At 43.4% G+C, this 16282-nt stretch overlaps 1 protein-coding gene across 1 annotated transcript in view; it reads left to right on the top strand.

The window, feature by feature from the left end:
• greb1 (growth regulating estrogen receptor binding 1) overlaps positions 1-16282 on the top strand; it is a 351042-nt gene that overhangs the window by 262617 nt on the left and 72143 nt on the right. The window contains exon 20 of the mRNA XM_078541600.1: positions 4671-4786. Within this exon, the coding sequence (XP_078397726.1) occupies positions 4671-4786 (116 nt within the window). The remainder of the gene's footprint in view (positions 1-4670; positions 4787-16282) is intronic.

Genomic DNA, 16282 nt, shown 5'->3' with positions numbered 1-16282 from the left:
CACAGGCTCAGTGGCGGGTGGGCAGCCGAACGCCGCCGAAACGGGGCCGGCCGCCATTTTCAGTGAGTGGGCCAATTAAGGCCTGCCCGACAGGAAGCGCTACATGTGTCCTGTGCGTGGAGGGGTGGGGTGGGAGAGAGGAGGGGAGGGATTCCCCATCTGTCAAAGTGCGCTCTTTCACGCATGCGTGTGAAAAAGCGCACTGCTCCCTGAGACTAAGTGGTGTCTCAGGGAGATCACTGGCAGTTTAAAAATCTTTGAAAATAAAAAAATATTAAAATTATTAACATGTCCCCCTCATGTGACAGTGTCACACGAGATGGAACATGTTAATAAAAAGCACAAACTTTATTGAAATTTTTAAAAATGGGCATGATAGGGATGAGGTTTCATGTATTATCAGAAGCCCGCTGGGACTCCTGGCCTGCCCAGCAACCTTAAGGTTGGACGGGCAGGGCATTTAACAAGCTTGATGATCCTGTCAATGGCCTTAATTGGCCATTGACAGGTCAGCGGGCAGACAGCTGATTTCACTGTCCGCCCGCCTTCCTCAATATTTAAATGAACCGGGATGACGTCGGGGGTTCCTCCTGACGTCATCCCGCGTCATTTTCCCGTCGGCGAGCAGGCCCCGCCCCCTAATCACCGACGGGAAAATTCTGCCCAATCACTTCCCTTTATGCTATCTTGACTAGATAACACCATTGGATAACATTCATACATTGCCTGACTCACTTCACTCCCACACAAAAAAAATTAAATTATTTCAGAAAGCAGGTAAGAGTTTTATTTTAAATCCATAATATTTTGGCTGATATATAACAGAGAGGTTTTAAGTCTTGAATGAAAACAAGACTTTGCTTCCATCATATTGCTTCATTCTGCTCTACCATTAAGACTGTCACCAAGTTTTACCCACGTAACGTTAGTATGATCCTGGATTCCGGTTAGGCCTCTGGTCCTTTTATTTCTTGTTGGTAATTCCCCTAACCTATGCTATCATTTTCTTCTCTCCTAATGTCAGCCCACCTTTCCTTTGCCTCGGGGAATTTCTTATGCTTCCTTTCCTGGAAAAGATAAGCCAGGATTTTCCGGTCGTTGGGCGGGCTTGGTGGGAGGGGTCGGGAAGCTGACCGCTGCCCGCGATCGGGCCCCGACTGCCATTTCATGCTGGCTGGCCAATTAACGGGCAGACAGCGTGAAACGCGCGCTGCAGTGCTCAGCTTTGCCGGGGCCGTGGGTGGGAGGAGGGCAAGCGCTGAAGTTCGAGCGTGGGCGTGTGCAGTAAAAGCTCCCTGAGACACAGAGCTGCCTCAGGGAGCTGAAGACTTTTAAAATAAAACATAAAGATATTAAAAATAATGAAAGCATGTCCCTTCATGTGACTCTGTCACATGAGTAGGGACATGTTAAATATGAGTGTTAAAATGTTTTTTTTTTAAAATCACTGGTCGAAACCTCATCTGGCCTGTGGATGAGGTTTCGCCAAAAATGCAAAGGCCGCGTGGCCTTTTCGCCCACCCGCCAACTGAAGAGTTGGACGGGCAGTGAAAAATTCTAGCCAATTAATTGATTTAAGGCCTTAATGGGCCGCTTAATTGTCGGCGGGCGCGCTGCTGACTCCGTGCGCGCGCCGATTGAAATATTGCACGAGTGCGTGAGGACATCGTGACGCTCGCCCAACATCATTGCATGTCATTTTACACTCATTTGGGTCGGGCGCATGCCCGCCCGACGAGAGAAAAGTTCTGCCCATGATCATTCTTAGTATAGAAACTTGCACCCTATTGCCCTGATATCAATAGTTTATAAAGCCATGAAAGTTCCTGTAAACTCAAACTAGCCATCGGCTGAAAGGGTCTGACCTAATTTAGGATTGCCAATTTACTTTCCCTGATGACATGCCATTGTTGATCTTCCTGCCAATGAACCCTCTGGGGTTCAGCTCTTGAACCGTCTCATAATTAATTCACTATGGACTTGAACACCTTCAAAGGCTTTGACCTGTTCCAGCAGTGTGCATTAAGTTATCATTACAATTTCCTATATCACAACAGTGACTTCACTTCCAAATTATGTCATTTGCTGTAAGGCACTTTGGGACATCCTGCAGTTATGAAAGGTGGTCTTTCTTTAATGTCTTTGGGCTTTCTTTGTTTGCTCTGTTGTTCACTTGAGTTAGAGCCATGAAGTTCTTGATGCTCTCCCTCCTCACCTTGTTTATCATCTATTCAGTCCAGACTTGAACTTGTGATTTCCAGGAGCTCAAATTAACAATTAGACAGAAAGAAAGGAAATTTAGAACAAAATGAAATAGATAAAAAAAACCTCAAACAGTCACTGTTCTAAACCTGTCACAAGAATATAGCTTTTCAGACATTAATTAAGGCGTTTTCTCCATAACTTGAAAATAAATTACATTTCTTCCATTAATTATCATATTTGCTTCTGTCTTTATTTTCTGTGCTACTTGAAAGACAACACAGCCATGTCCAGTGGTAACACTCTGGTTTATGAGTCAGAAATCAAGCCACACCAGAGAATTAAGCACATAATTTAGGCTGGCACTTCAGTGTGGTATTGAGGGAGTGCTGGATTGGCAGTGCTATCTTTCAGATGGGACATTAAACCAAGGCCTAAACTGTGCGTTCAAGTGGAAGTAAAAGATCCCGAGGAACATTTTGAAGAAGAGCAGGGGTGTTATTCCGGTATCTTGGCCAACAATTATCCCTTACTTAATATTAAATCAGATTATCTGGTCATTTATCTCATTGCTATTTTTGAACCCTTGCTGTGCAAAGATTAATTGCTGCATTTCCCTGTATTATAACAGTGACCACATTTCAAAAAGTACTTGATTGCCAATGAAGCGCTTTGAGACATCCTGAGATTATGATAGTCACCATCTCAATACACATTCTTTCTCTGTTACATAAAAGCATGTTTTTTTTTTGCTTTATTATTTATCCATGGGATGTGTGCTTCGCTGGCTAGGCCAGTATTTGTTGCCCATCCCTAACTGCCCTCGAAAGGTAATGTTAGTATTCAAAAGAAAACACTTTATTAAAGATTGTCTACATTAATCACAATAAGTTCCATACAAGGCAATGATTAGACTGCAGTTAGAGCACCGTCTGTGGACGCTCCATTATAGAAATGACATTAAAGCCATTGAGAGTGCACAGTGTAAATTCATCAGGATGGTAACAAGGACTGAGAAACTATGGTTATGAGGAAATTTGATATAATGTGACAATTTCCACTAATCAGAGAGGCTAAGGGGAATTTTTTCAAGATTTCTAAAATTATGCAGTGTTTGATAAGGTGACTGGAAAAATACTTTCATCTGGTTGGGAAATTAATGAGAAATCATGAATCTGAAATAACCATGAAGATAATGAGAGGAGGAAGGAGAAATTTCTATACGTAATAAGTTACTAAAGTACAAAATGCTTTGCCACAGATAGGGCAGAATTTTCTGCCTGTCGGGCGGGCCCGACCCAATCTCCGGCGGGCAGAGAGCCGACCCCCACTGGAGAAGCAGGCCCCGCCGCCATTTTACATAGGCGGGCCACTTAAGGCCCGCCCAGCGTGACGTCCGCCTGTGCGGGGGTGGGGATTTCCCAAAATCGAGAGTGCGATATTTTGCGCATGCGCACGAAAGAGCACACGTCTCCCTGAGGCTAAGTGCTGCCTCAGGGAGATCGCTGACACTTTTAAAAACGTTAAAAATAGAAAAAAGAACCCTAACATGTCCCCCTCATGTCACATGAGATGGGACCTGTTCATAAATTACACTAAAACTTTATAAAACTTTAAAATCCCTACATGAAACCTCATCCCGCCGGTGGATGAGGTTTCATGTTTTTTCTAATTCCCACCGGGGCTCCTGGCCTGCCCACCAACCTTAAGGTTGGACGGGCAGGTCCTTTAATTGTTTTAATGATCCTGTCAATGGCCCCAATTGGCCATTGACAGGTCGGCCGGCCCGCAGCTGATTTTGCTGTGCCCCCGCCTTCCTGAAAATTTAAATGGGGCGGGATGACGTCGGGGGTTCCGCCTGACATCATCCCGCGTCATTTTACGCTTCAGCGAGTGGGCCCCGCCCCCTGCTCGCCGACGGCAAAATTCAGCCCATAGTGTCTGAGAATGAGATCATTGAATCATTTCAGGGAAGAATAGATAAAAGAATTAAATCAGAGAATGCAGGGATATGGGGAAGAGAGCGAGCCAGTGGGATTAGTTTAATTTGCTCTTGCAAAGAGAGAAACCATTCAACCCAGTCTACTTTAGTGCTATAAACTTCTGATTTGTAACTATCACTTTAATCCCTGTAGTTTGACAAATTGTTAACATTTCAATTCACCTGGTACGACTTTGTTAATCACTTCTCATCTACTAATTAGTAAACATTGAATATTAATGACGTGATGCCTATGGCATGACATCAACAGAGCAAACAGGCTGTTAAATAGCTGTGGTTGAGCACAAATGGCCAAATAAAAGGATTACAGACATTTTTCATTGTGAAGCCCTGTGATAAGTCATTTGATTTATGGGTTTTAAGAGTGTTTGTTCTGCTGGAGATGTCAATAATAATATAGGTCATCTACTCAACAAGAGTTGGTGTGTACTACCATTTGATTAGTATATATCCCTTATTTTGAAAGGTTTGGCAAAAGATAGAGGACCCTAATTGGATACCTCAAACCTACTTGGATCTGGAAGACCTGCCATGCATACTTATTCTATCTGGCACCGATCCGTATGGAGAGTCTTTTCCAAGGTAAAGGCTACGTTTTTTAAAAAAAAGATTTTATTACTTATATTACCTGCTAAAATTTCTCTCGTGTAGTAAAGGGAAACCTCAGGATTGGTGGTGAGTTCAGGTCACTGTGGTTGTAAGTTATGTGTTTGACTACTTGTTAATTTAAGAAAGAGTGGATTCCAGTGGCAAGCAAGTTGTCCGTGGGGATAGGAACTGAATGATTCATATCTACCAGTCTGAGCTAAATTTCACCATTCCAAATTTGGCCCAGTTTTATGGATTCCAGTTTCAAGTCGAGTTGCCTCCTCTTTTGAGCATAAGTGCCGCCAAGCAGACGATTAACAATTTAAAAATTAGAAAGGTCTATGCTACTGTACCAAATTATATTTGATACAATTGGAATGCACACTACGATGATAAAAGCATTCAGAATTATCATAAATTTGATGAGAATTCTTGGAAATACTTTCGGAATTTCTTTCTGGCAGTAGTTTTAAGCTTATAAAATCCAACATGCAGTTGCAAAAACTGTACTTTTGCAAGCACCTGACGATAGCTGAGGCATGGATCTTTCTTATTCCCTGTAGCAGTTTGATGCAATTGTTTGCTAGTCTGCTGAAGAGGGCTGTTAAGAGTTAACCACATTGGTGTGGAAATGGGGTAAGGCAGCAGTTTGTCTTCCCTAAGGGACATTAATGAATAAATTGGGGTTTTATGAATATTTCAAACTTTACTCATTCCAGCTCTTTATTCCAGATTTATTTATTTAATCCTTAAATCAATTCAAATTATTGAACCAGCATAGTGGGAATATTAAGTCCAGATCTCACCATTTCTAATTGAATATCCTTCTGCTGGAAAATGTTAAGGATTTAAACTGGGCAGCAAGATAGAAATAAGTTTCCCACCATTGCTGTGTATTGTGCAGTAAAGACATTGGTTAAGGTTTTGAATTACTTCATCATTGGCAAAGCAAAGATCAGAACTCAAGCCACAATCTCACATTCTGTTCCCTTAGACCATTTATGGACACGATGAAATGATTTTAATCCTAACAGACTAGCAATTTTCCTTACTTTTGTAAAATTGACCATTTTAATCAATGCTTTACTATTTCCAGACACACAAAGCATGTGTGATTCATAGAAACAAAATCATAGAATGGCCACAACACAGAAAGAGGCCACTTGGCCCATTGTGTCTCTGCCAGCTCTCTGCAACAGCAACTCAGCTGGTTCTACTTCCCAGCCCTTTCTCCGTAACCCTGCAATCCCTATCCCTTCGGGCATGACCAATTCCCTTTCAAAAGCCACAGTTGAATCTACCTCCATCAGGCTCTCGGGCAGTCCATTCTAGATCTTAACAACTTGCTGCATAAAATTTATCGCCACATCAACATTGGCTCTTTTGCCGATCACCTTAAATCGGTATCCTATCCTTGGGAGGTGTCAGCTGTGGCTCAGTCCATAGCACCCTCGCCTTTGAATCAGAGGGTTGTGGGTTCATGTCCCACTCCCGGAAACCAAGAACTGTGATTGTACTTGAAAGAGTTGCAATCTGTGACTGTTGATAACTCGAAAGAGTTTAAATCGGTATCCTTTGGCTCTTGACCCATCTGCCAATGAGAACATTTCTCTCTCTCTACTTTTTCTCGACCCCTTGAGATTTGATAGAGGTGTTCAGAATCACTTCTCAACTTTCCTCTCTAAGGAGAGCAATCCCAGCTTCTATATACATATTAGTGAAGTCCCACACCTCTGGAACCATTTTGGTAATTCTTTTCTGCACCTTCTCTAAAGGCATCACACCCTTTCTAAAGTGCAATGCCCAGAATTTGACACACTACTTCAATTGAGGCTGAACCAGTGTTTTATTAAGATTCATCATAACTTCCTTGTACTCCATGCCTCTCTTTGTGGGCAGAAACCTGCCCTCCCCCATGGCGGGTTTGGTAACAGAGGGGCATTTAAACGGGTGGGAGGGTTGTGGGGGGGTGGGGCCCTGCAACTTTCCTGCCTGTACCTGAATAAGTTGTGTGGATGGCCTTCTCATCCCGCTGCCAATTGAAGACCTTAAGTGGACAATTAATGCCCGCTTAAGGGCCTCATCCTGCCTCCGCTGGTTTGCTTGTGGGCCTCCCTGGGGTGGGTGGAGGGGTGTTTTGCTCATTCAAAGGCACTCAGTGCCTGATCGAGGGACCTGGAATCAGGAAGGGGGGGGCGCTGATGAGAGCCACTTTGCTGCCGATGCCCTTTCCCGTGGCCCTCTTCGCATCGTCACTCATCTTTGCCTGGCTTGGCTCCCCCCTCAATTCGAGGCCTCGGGTGGGTGTTGTACCGGCAACAGCTCTCAGTGAGTGGAACCTTTGCACCCCCCCCCCACCCCCCCCCCCCCACCATTGTCCTTGACCGTGAGGGATGACCCACCTGTCAAGTGCCGAGTGGCACAAGATGCGTGGGCCTTCCCGAAAAGTGACGATGAGGGGGTCTCGCCAGATCTCTAGCTAGCAACCAAGGTTCACAAGATCTGTCCTGTAAAGTCCAGGATCGCACATGCCTTTTTAACTGCTTTCTCAACCTGCCCTGCTACCTTCAACAATTTGTGCACATACACCTACAGGACTTGCTGTTCTTGCACCCTCTTTAAAATTGTTTCTTTTATTTTATATTGCCTTTCCTAGTTCTTCCTCGCAAAATATATCACTTCACACTTCTCTGCCTTAAACTTCATCTGCCATGTGCCTGCCCATTCCACCAGCCTATCTATATCCTCTTTAAGTTTATCCTGATCCCCCTCACAGTTTTACATTCAGTTTGAGGGAGAGCAGAGTAGGTCCGAGATTACATTTTCAAACTTAAATAAGGGCAATTATGAGGGCATGAAAGCTGAGCTGGCTAAAGTGAATTGGCAAATTATGTTAAGGGATAGGTCAACAGAGATGCAGTGGCTAATATTTAAGGTGGATATTTCAGAATGCACAGATTAGATACATTCCAATGAGTAAGAAAAAGTCCAAGGGACGGACACACCATCTGTGGTTAACTAGAAATGTTAAAGGTAGTGTTGAACTTCAAGAAAGAGCATATAATTGTGCAAAGACAGGTGGTGGGTCAGAAGATTGGACAGAATATAAGAAACAGCAAAGAATGACTAAAAGACTAATAAGGAGGGAAAAATTAGAGAGAAAGCTAGCCAGAAATATAAAAACAGATATTAAGAGTTTTTATAAATCTTTAAAAAAGAAATGAGTTAAAAGAAAGTGAGTCTGGAAAACTGATAATGGAAAATAAGGAAATGGCAGATGAACTGAACAGGTATTTTTTTATATTCGTTCGTGGGGTGTGGGCATCGCTGGATAGGCCAGCATTTATTGCTTAATTGTCCTTGTTCAGAGGGCATTTTTAAGAGTCAAACCACATTTCTGTGGGTCTGGAGTCAGATGTAGGCCAGACCAGGTAAGGACAGCAAATTTCCTTCCCTAGAGGACATCAGGTGGGTTTTTATGACAATTGACAATGGTTTCACGGTCATCATTAGACTTTTAATTCCAGATTTTTATTGAATTCAGATTCCACCATCTGCCGTGGTGGGTTCGAACCCAGGCCCCCAGAGCATTACTCTGGGTCTCTGGATTACTAGTCCAGAGACAATACCACTATGCCACCGCATTTTGCATCAGTTTTCACTATAGAGGTTACAAGTTACAGAAGCAGCTACAAACCAGGAAATGGAAGTGAGGGAGGAATCAAGAAAATTACAATCACCAGAGAAGTGGTACTGAGTAAATTGTTGGAGCTGTGGGCTGACAAGTGCCCAGGTCCTGATGGACTTCATCCTAAGGTCGTAAAAGAAGTGTCTGATGACATAGTTGATGCATTGGTTTTAATTTTCCAAAACTCCCTAGGTTTGGGGAACGTCCCATTAGATTGGAAGATAGCACATTACTCAAAAAGGGAGGGAGACAGAAAGTAGGAATCGACAGGCCAGTTAGCTTGTCGTAGGGAAAATGTTAGAAGCTGTTGTTAAAGAAGCTAAAGCAGGGCACTTGCATAAACTCAAGGTAATCAGGCAGAGTCAACATGGTTTTGTGAAAGGGAAATTGTGTTTAACCAACTTACTGGAGTTCTTTGAGCGTGTAACGTGCTATGCATTAATACATAACAAGAAATTCATGCTGGCTTTCTTTAACTAAGCTGGTGGATGAACTGTACTTCGATTTCCAGAAGGCATTTGATAAAGTGCCACATTAAAGGTTATTGCAGAAAATAAAAGCCCATGGGCATAGTGGATAACGTATTGGCATGGATAGAAGATTGGCTGGCTAACAGGAAGCAAAGGGTAGGCATAAATGGGTCTTCTCAGTTTGGCAATATGTAACGAGTGGTGTGCCATAGGGATCAGTGCTCGGACCTCAGCTGTTTTCAATTTATATAAATGACTTGGATGAAGGGATGGATGGGTTGGCTGCCAAATTTGCTGATGACACAAAAATAGGCAGGGCAGTAAGTTGTGAAGAGGACATAAGTGAGTGGGCAAAGATCTGGCAAATGGAGCATACTGTGGGAAAATGTGAAATTATCCATTTTTGCAGCAAGAATAGAAGAGAAGCACATTATCTACATGGTGAGAGATTGCAGAGCTCTGAGGTGCAGAGGAATCTGGGTATCCTAGTGCATGAATCATAAAAGTTTAGTATGCAGGTACAGCAAGTAATTAGGAAAGCTAATAGAACGTTATTATTTATTGCAAGAGGAATTGAATACAAAAGTAGGGAGGTTATGCTTCACTTGTACAGAGCACTAGTGAGACCACATTTGGAGTACTGTGTATAGTATTGGGCACCTTATTTCAGGAAGGGTGTAAATGCGTTGAAAGCATTTCAGCTAAGGTTTACCAGACTAATACCTGGAATTGGAGGAAAGGTTGGACAGACTAGGCTTGTATCCATTGGAGTTTAGAAGAGTAAGAGGCGCCTTGATTGAAACATATAAGATCCTGAGGGGTCTTGACAGGGTGGATGTGGAGAGGTTTCTTTGGCCTGAGTTTTTCAGGCGGCAGGCGGGCTCGGCGGGGGCGGGCAAGGGCGGTCGCGGAGCTGATCGTCACCTGCGATCGGCTCCGCACCACCATTTTACGCGGGTGGGCCAATTAAGACCTGCCCATCGTAAGACGAGCTGTAGCGCTCAGCGCTACCGGTGGGGGGAGGAGGGAGAGTCGGGGCCAGTGCTCTTCGGTGCATGCGCGCGAAAGAGCGCTTCAATCTCCTTGAGGCACAGGGCTGCCTCAGGGAGACTGAATCAATATTGAAATAATTAAATAAATAGATAAAAAATGTAATTAAACATGTCCCCTGAGATGGGGCATGTTTTTAGGTCTCGGAAAATTTTAAAATTTATTTAATAAAAGCTTTAGGAAACCTCATCCCGCTTGTGGATGAGGTTTCCTAAAAAATGTAAAGGCCGCTTGGCCTTTTTGCCTGTCTGCCAGCCTTAAGGTTGGATGGGCAGTGTTAACAATGACATTAATTACTTCCTTAATGGCCTTAATAGACTGTTTACATATCGGCAGGCGCGCAGCTGACTCCAGTGCGTGTCCGCCAAATGAAATATTGCGGGACTGCCTGATGACATCAGGATGCACATCCGATGTCATCGCACGTCATTTTACTTGTCGGCGTGTCGGGCCCACACGCCGACTGAAAAATCCTGCCCCCTCCTGTGGAAGAATCTAGAACTAGGGGTCACTGTTTAAAAATAAGGGGTCGCCCGTTTAAAACCGAGATGAGGAGAATTTTTTTCACTCAGAGGGTGGTGAGTGTTTGCAACTCTCCTCCTGAAAAGTTAGTGGAAGCAAAGTCTTTGAATATTTTTAAGGCAGAGATGGATAGGTTCTTGGTAAGCAAGGGGGTGATAGGTTATCGGGGGGGTAGGTGGGATGCAGATTTGAGGTTACTATCAGATCAGTCATGATCTTATTAAATGGCAGAGCAGGCTCGAGGGGCTGAATGGCCTGCTCCTGCTCCTTGTTCTTATTAGTTCATCACTCTCCTCACAGTTCACAATACTTCCAAGTTTTCAGTCATCTGCACATTTTGGATTTGTGCCCTCTACACCCAAGTCTAGGCCACTAATACATAACAAGACAAGCAATGGTCCTAATACCAACCCCTAAGGAAACTCACTGTATACCTTCCTGCAGTCCTAAAAACAACTGGTCACCACCACTCCCTGTTTCCTATCACTCAGCCAACTTTGTTTCTTTTACCTTTTATTCCATGGGCCTCAACTTCACTGACAAGTCTGCTGCTATGTGACACTTTATCAAACGCCTTTGCAAGTTCATAAACACATTACCCTCATCAACTCTCTCTGTTATCTCATCAAAAACTTAATCAAGTTAATTAAAAATGACTTGCTTTCAAGAAATTCATGCTGGCTTTCTTTAACTGAGCTACACTTATCTGAGTGGCAATTTTTACTGGCATTATTGTTTCAAAAATCTTTCCCAATATTGAGTTCAAGCAATTTTGAACAAGGGCAAATTTGCAAATCCCCAGTTCTCTGGGATCAGCTCCATATTGAAGGAGGATTGGAGGATTATGGCCAATTCCTCCACAATTTCCACCCTTACGTCCTCAGCATCATGTGATGCATCTGACCTGGTCCTGGTGACCTGTCCACTATAAGTACAGCCAGTCTTTCTAATAAATTCTCTTTTTCAATTTTTAGCCCATCTGGTTTCAAATGCCTCCTCTTTCAGCATGGCTTCAGCAGCAACTTCTTCTTTGGTGAAGACAGATGCAAAGTATTAATTTAGTGTCTCAGCTATGCCTCCTGCTTTCATGCATGGATCCCTTTTTGTTCCCTAATTAACCCCATCCCCCCTCTTACCATCCTTTTACTATTTATATGCATATAGAAGACATTTGGATTCCATATTATGTTAGCTGCCAGTCTCTTCCCCATACTCTTGTTTTGCCCCTCTCATTCCCTTTTCCAATTCCCTTCTGACCTTTCCATATTCAGGCTGGTTCCCATTTGTATTGTCAACCTGATTGTAAGTGCATGACACAGGGAGTAACCTGAACCTTAATATCTTGTTGAGGTCCTGTTTGCTTGTCTCCTTCCTCGTTCTCTAAAATCTGTCTACAAGAACTTATCCCCTTTTTTTAATCAGGTCATTTGGTACCGATATGGGCCCTGACCTTTTGCTGTTCTCCTTGTCTCCTCAGAGTGCTCTGTAGCTGCTTAGTAACACCCATGACTCTGGCACCAAGGAAGCAACATCCTGGATTCACATCTGGAGCTGTAGAAACAATTGTGTGCTCCCCTAACTATAAACCCAGTGGTAGATTATGCCAAAGTTGAAAGGGAAAAGTGTAAGGGAGAGAGAGAGACAGACAATGTGTAGGTATGAGTCTGCAGACAGCCCAGCACAGCCCCTGGTTTGGCTGTTAAACTGGAGATGGTGTGGCATGACAAGGACTGCAGTGTCGTTTGCCATTAGGAGGCATCATCCCCATAGATCATACCTGGAAGGATGGAGATGGAAATAGATTTTAGATCTGATCCTAACTGCCCTAGCCCTCCATATCAGGTTAACTACCTGGAACTCAATTTATTATCCCCCGCTTTCTGGAAACTGCGGGGATGGGGTCGGGGGAATGGGGAGCCCACCCATGTTGACTGGTGTCAGTAATGGAGTTATACAGCAAAATTAAAAAAGGGGTAATTTCCACAAAATTTCTTTGAAATCTAAGTGACATCAGAAAGAAAAATAAACAGCATGGGAATGTCCTTTTAAAACAGTTGAATAAATGTCCTTAAGATGAAATTATGTACACAGCTTGTTCCTGAGTAACCACGGACACTTATTATTCATGTGCGTAAATATGACTCAGTACTTTGCACACATGAACATCAAAAGCTTGCACAATAGGTCTTTGCTCCCTTATTTTAATATACATAGCCCTGTTCTCAGAAATGCAAGTGAACTGCAAAGTGTGCGGTGACCTTGCATAACGCATCCCTTTCCACTACGTCAGGCAAATGCAATTGGAATATCTACCCTCTTATGTCATCTCAAAGAAGGAATGAGCATTGCCAGTCCAGGTCGATAAGGAGATGCCACTGACTGTCATACGTTGTGGCAGGGAAGGGGTTTGGTTAAGATTTCTCCTCCCTTTGATTCGACGAAAGTTAGTTTAAAAACCTTCTGCTTGCCTTTTTGAGTGGCATGCAATGTTCCTTTTAAGAACCTTTGGTTAGGTTGCTCAATGCCGTGGATCAGCTTTTCTTTGGAGTCACTCTTGAGAATTGCCAAGCAATTTGCATCTCTTTTTGTTGGCAAAATAGAACACACAATAGAAATTCCATTATCTTGTCAGATCGCACCTTGAGTACTGCTTCCAGTTCTGGTCATCAAGAAGCAAGGCAGATGTTCAATCACTAAAGATAGTGCAGGCAAGACTCACAACACTGATCCCTCGAGTAACAGGACTTTGTTATAAACAAAGATTGGAGAAAATTGAACTTTCCACCCTGGAGACTAGATGTTTGAGAGAAGATCTTGTAGAGAAAAAATAGTCAAGGCAATTGAAATGATAAATCCAGAATATTGCTTTTAATTAAATTACATGTGTAGGACAAGGTTCAGGGAAAATATAGGACCGACATCAGGAAGTTCTTCACATGAGGAGTGATGAACCTTTGTGCTGAATTCCCAAAGCGTGTGGTGGGGATGAAACCTTTGTTTCAGTGGGGAGAATGTAGGGTTTCTCTGAATAGATAAGGTATGATTGGTGCAATGGCCTTCCTTTATCAGTAGTTATCTCTTTAAAAGTCCAATTCACACATTTTCTCTTTCATTTTCACTAGTAATGTTTTTCGTTACTGCTGTGCAGCTCTAATTGGGATTCCAGCTTGCAGACTCTTTCCTATATCTTATTAATTCTTCACCACATGTAAAAACCCAACTGGTTCAGGGGAACGAGTCTAACTGCCTTACACATCTGGCCTCAGCATGGCGAAGGAATAAACTACACTCATTCACTTCTGTTGCTCTGAACTTCAGAAATCATTTGAAAATGGGCAATAAATTTGGCATCACTCACACCCTGAGAACATTTTAAAAATAAAGAAATGAAGAAGATAGATGGGAGATACAGATGACCTCCAGGGCTCAATTTCATGCTCATGGGGAGTGAGATCCAAGATCATGGGAAATTTCTGTGCATTCAGTTTAATGTGTGCCCAACATCTTCTACAAGGCACACCCAGTTTGGAATGCAAGATCGTCCTTTTAAGGTATGGATATGACTGATATGGGGTTGCTATTTTTCCCACTTGTGGATCTGTTCAAAATTTGAAAATTGTGCATGTTTTTGTGGGGTTTTTTTTGGGGTGTGGATAATCAAGAGAAGGTCAGCTCCACCAATTGAACAGTTGAAGCTTTTAGAGTTGGCATTATTTATCATGGATTAGAGTTTCCACTGTGGGCACAATCAGCAATCTAAAGTTGCACTATTTTTGAGAAGTTTTTTTCCTTCTTTCAAGTTTCCATTCTCCATTTGCATATAGCTGAATATAAGATCTGCTTTTAACCAGTGCAAGCAGGCAGTGCTTTACAACATAACTTGATTTTAAAAAAGATCTGTTTCAAACAATGTTCCTTGAGATATATTTTATAGATATATGTATATTATATATATGGTAACTTGGTGCATTTTGATTAATACATTTAAAAATGGGCTTAATCACAAAAATGACATTTTTAAGCAGTATCTAGTCCACTACCTGTGAGTAATCTGATTTTAAATAACAAAATGACTTCACTCCAACATAATTAGTAAATGGTATTTTACAGTCAAAAGTATCTTTGTAAATTAAAAATAATTTTCAGAAGCTCTTAAAACGTGTCTCAGTGTCCATGCACCCCAAAAATACAGCTTAATTTTTAAGGGCATCCTTGCAAACAATTAGTGGAACCTTTCAAAGGTGATTCATTTGAACTGGGGGTGCATTCAGTTTTTGGGTGGGGCCAGCTTTTGCCATGATGTTTTTAAAACTAGCGTAAAAGATTGTGGAAACTCGATTTGCACTGGATGCAATTTGCAGTCGAATGGAAGAATCAAACCAGGACTGCCATTTTATACATAGCGGCCTATGTCAAGAGTACAAAGACAGATTCCACTTTTCATAGAAGTGTGTGCATTAAACAAAAAGCTTATAATCTGCACCCAGGTAAAACCCAAAGTGATGCTACCACCATTTCACTGTCCCCTTGTGAGGGCTCTGTGGCTGGAGCAGATGTGTAGGTAGGCTCTTCGGGAGGGTGTCCCAGCAGCTGAGATGCCAGTGACGCCCATCCTCAGGGTCAGGGTGCACATGAGGGCACCGCAACAGGCTGCGCCAGCTGCTTTATCCTTTCCTGCCTCAACCCTTCCATGGCCATTCTGCACATCCTTACTTACTAGGAGCGCGAGAACACCTGACTGAGGATGCATACATCCAGGCACCATCACAGGAACAGATCGATCAATGCTACAGAATGCATTATACATTTTGCACATGCCAGTTCACTGCTTCTGCTATTCAGTGGACTGCCTCATATGACTCTCCATGAGGTTGGCCAATTTTTCAATGGTGGAGCTCATGCGCTGATATGCCAGGGACATTGTGATGCTTTTGTAATGAATGGACTCATTGATTTTCACCATAAGGGACTGCACTGCCTCAGGAAACACTTGACAGTTAGTCACATATCCCCCATTGCTACTCCATAAGCACCTGCTTTGTATATGGTCCCCAAGGCTTAGCATCTCCAGTCAGGTAAGCATGGCTGCAGCTGCCCCTGTCGCCCGGGAGGGGCCGCCCGCGGCTGCCCCTGTCGCCCGGGAGGGGCCGCCCGCGGCTGCCCCTGTCGCCCGGGAGGGGCCGCCCGCGGCTGCCCCTGTCGCCCGGGAGGGGCCGCCCGCGGCTGCTTCTGCCATTATCATCTGCTGTTGTTCACATGTGCCCCCATTCTAAAGTTGTGTGAGGCCCCACTACATGTATCTGCACTAGTGGAGGATGTGCTTGACTCCTGTGACTCAGTTCATACAAGTGCAGGTCTTCCCCTGAGGCAGCCTTGGTCTCCATAGTCAGCTGCTGCTGATCCTCTGCATCGGCTCTGTGTAAAAGAGAAAATCAGTCAGTCGCAATCCTCCTCCTCAGTAGCTGCTTCATCATTTATCTGGAAGCAACTTCATAAAGTTGGAAACTGCTGCAAGGTACATTCATGCATCATTCAATCAGCTTTCACCCTCTCACACATCAATCTCACCGTCTCCAATTGCCTACGATGCTGCCACCCTTGCAAGGTCAAGGGCCTCCTCCTCCTTGAGCGTTAATATTGCCAAGTTGGCCGCACCACCCTCTGAACGACTCCTCTCGTGGATGTGGTGTGATCTTTTCTCTTGCAATGTGAGTATGAAGAGTTCAGCAACAGTTAATCTTCACAGATGTCTATTGTGGT

The sequence above is a fragment of the Cetorhinus maximus genome, chromosome 5 (assembly GCF_964194155.1).
Source record: "Cetorhinus maximus chromosome 5, sCetMax3.hap1.1, whole genome shotgun sequence".
Taxonomy (NCBI): Eukaryota; Metazoa; Chordata; class Chondrichthyes; order Lamniformes; family Cetorhinidae; genus Cetorhinus; species Cetorhinus maximus.
Note: the sequence above shows the minus strand (reverse complement) of the source record. Positions and strands in the feature narration are given on the sequence as shown.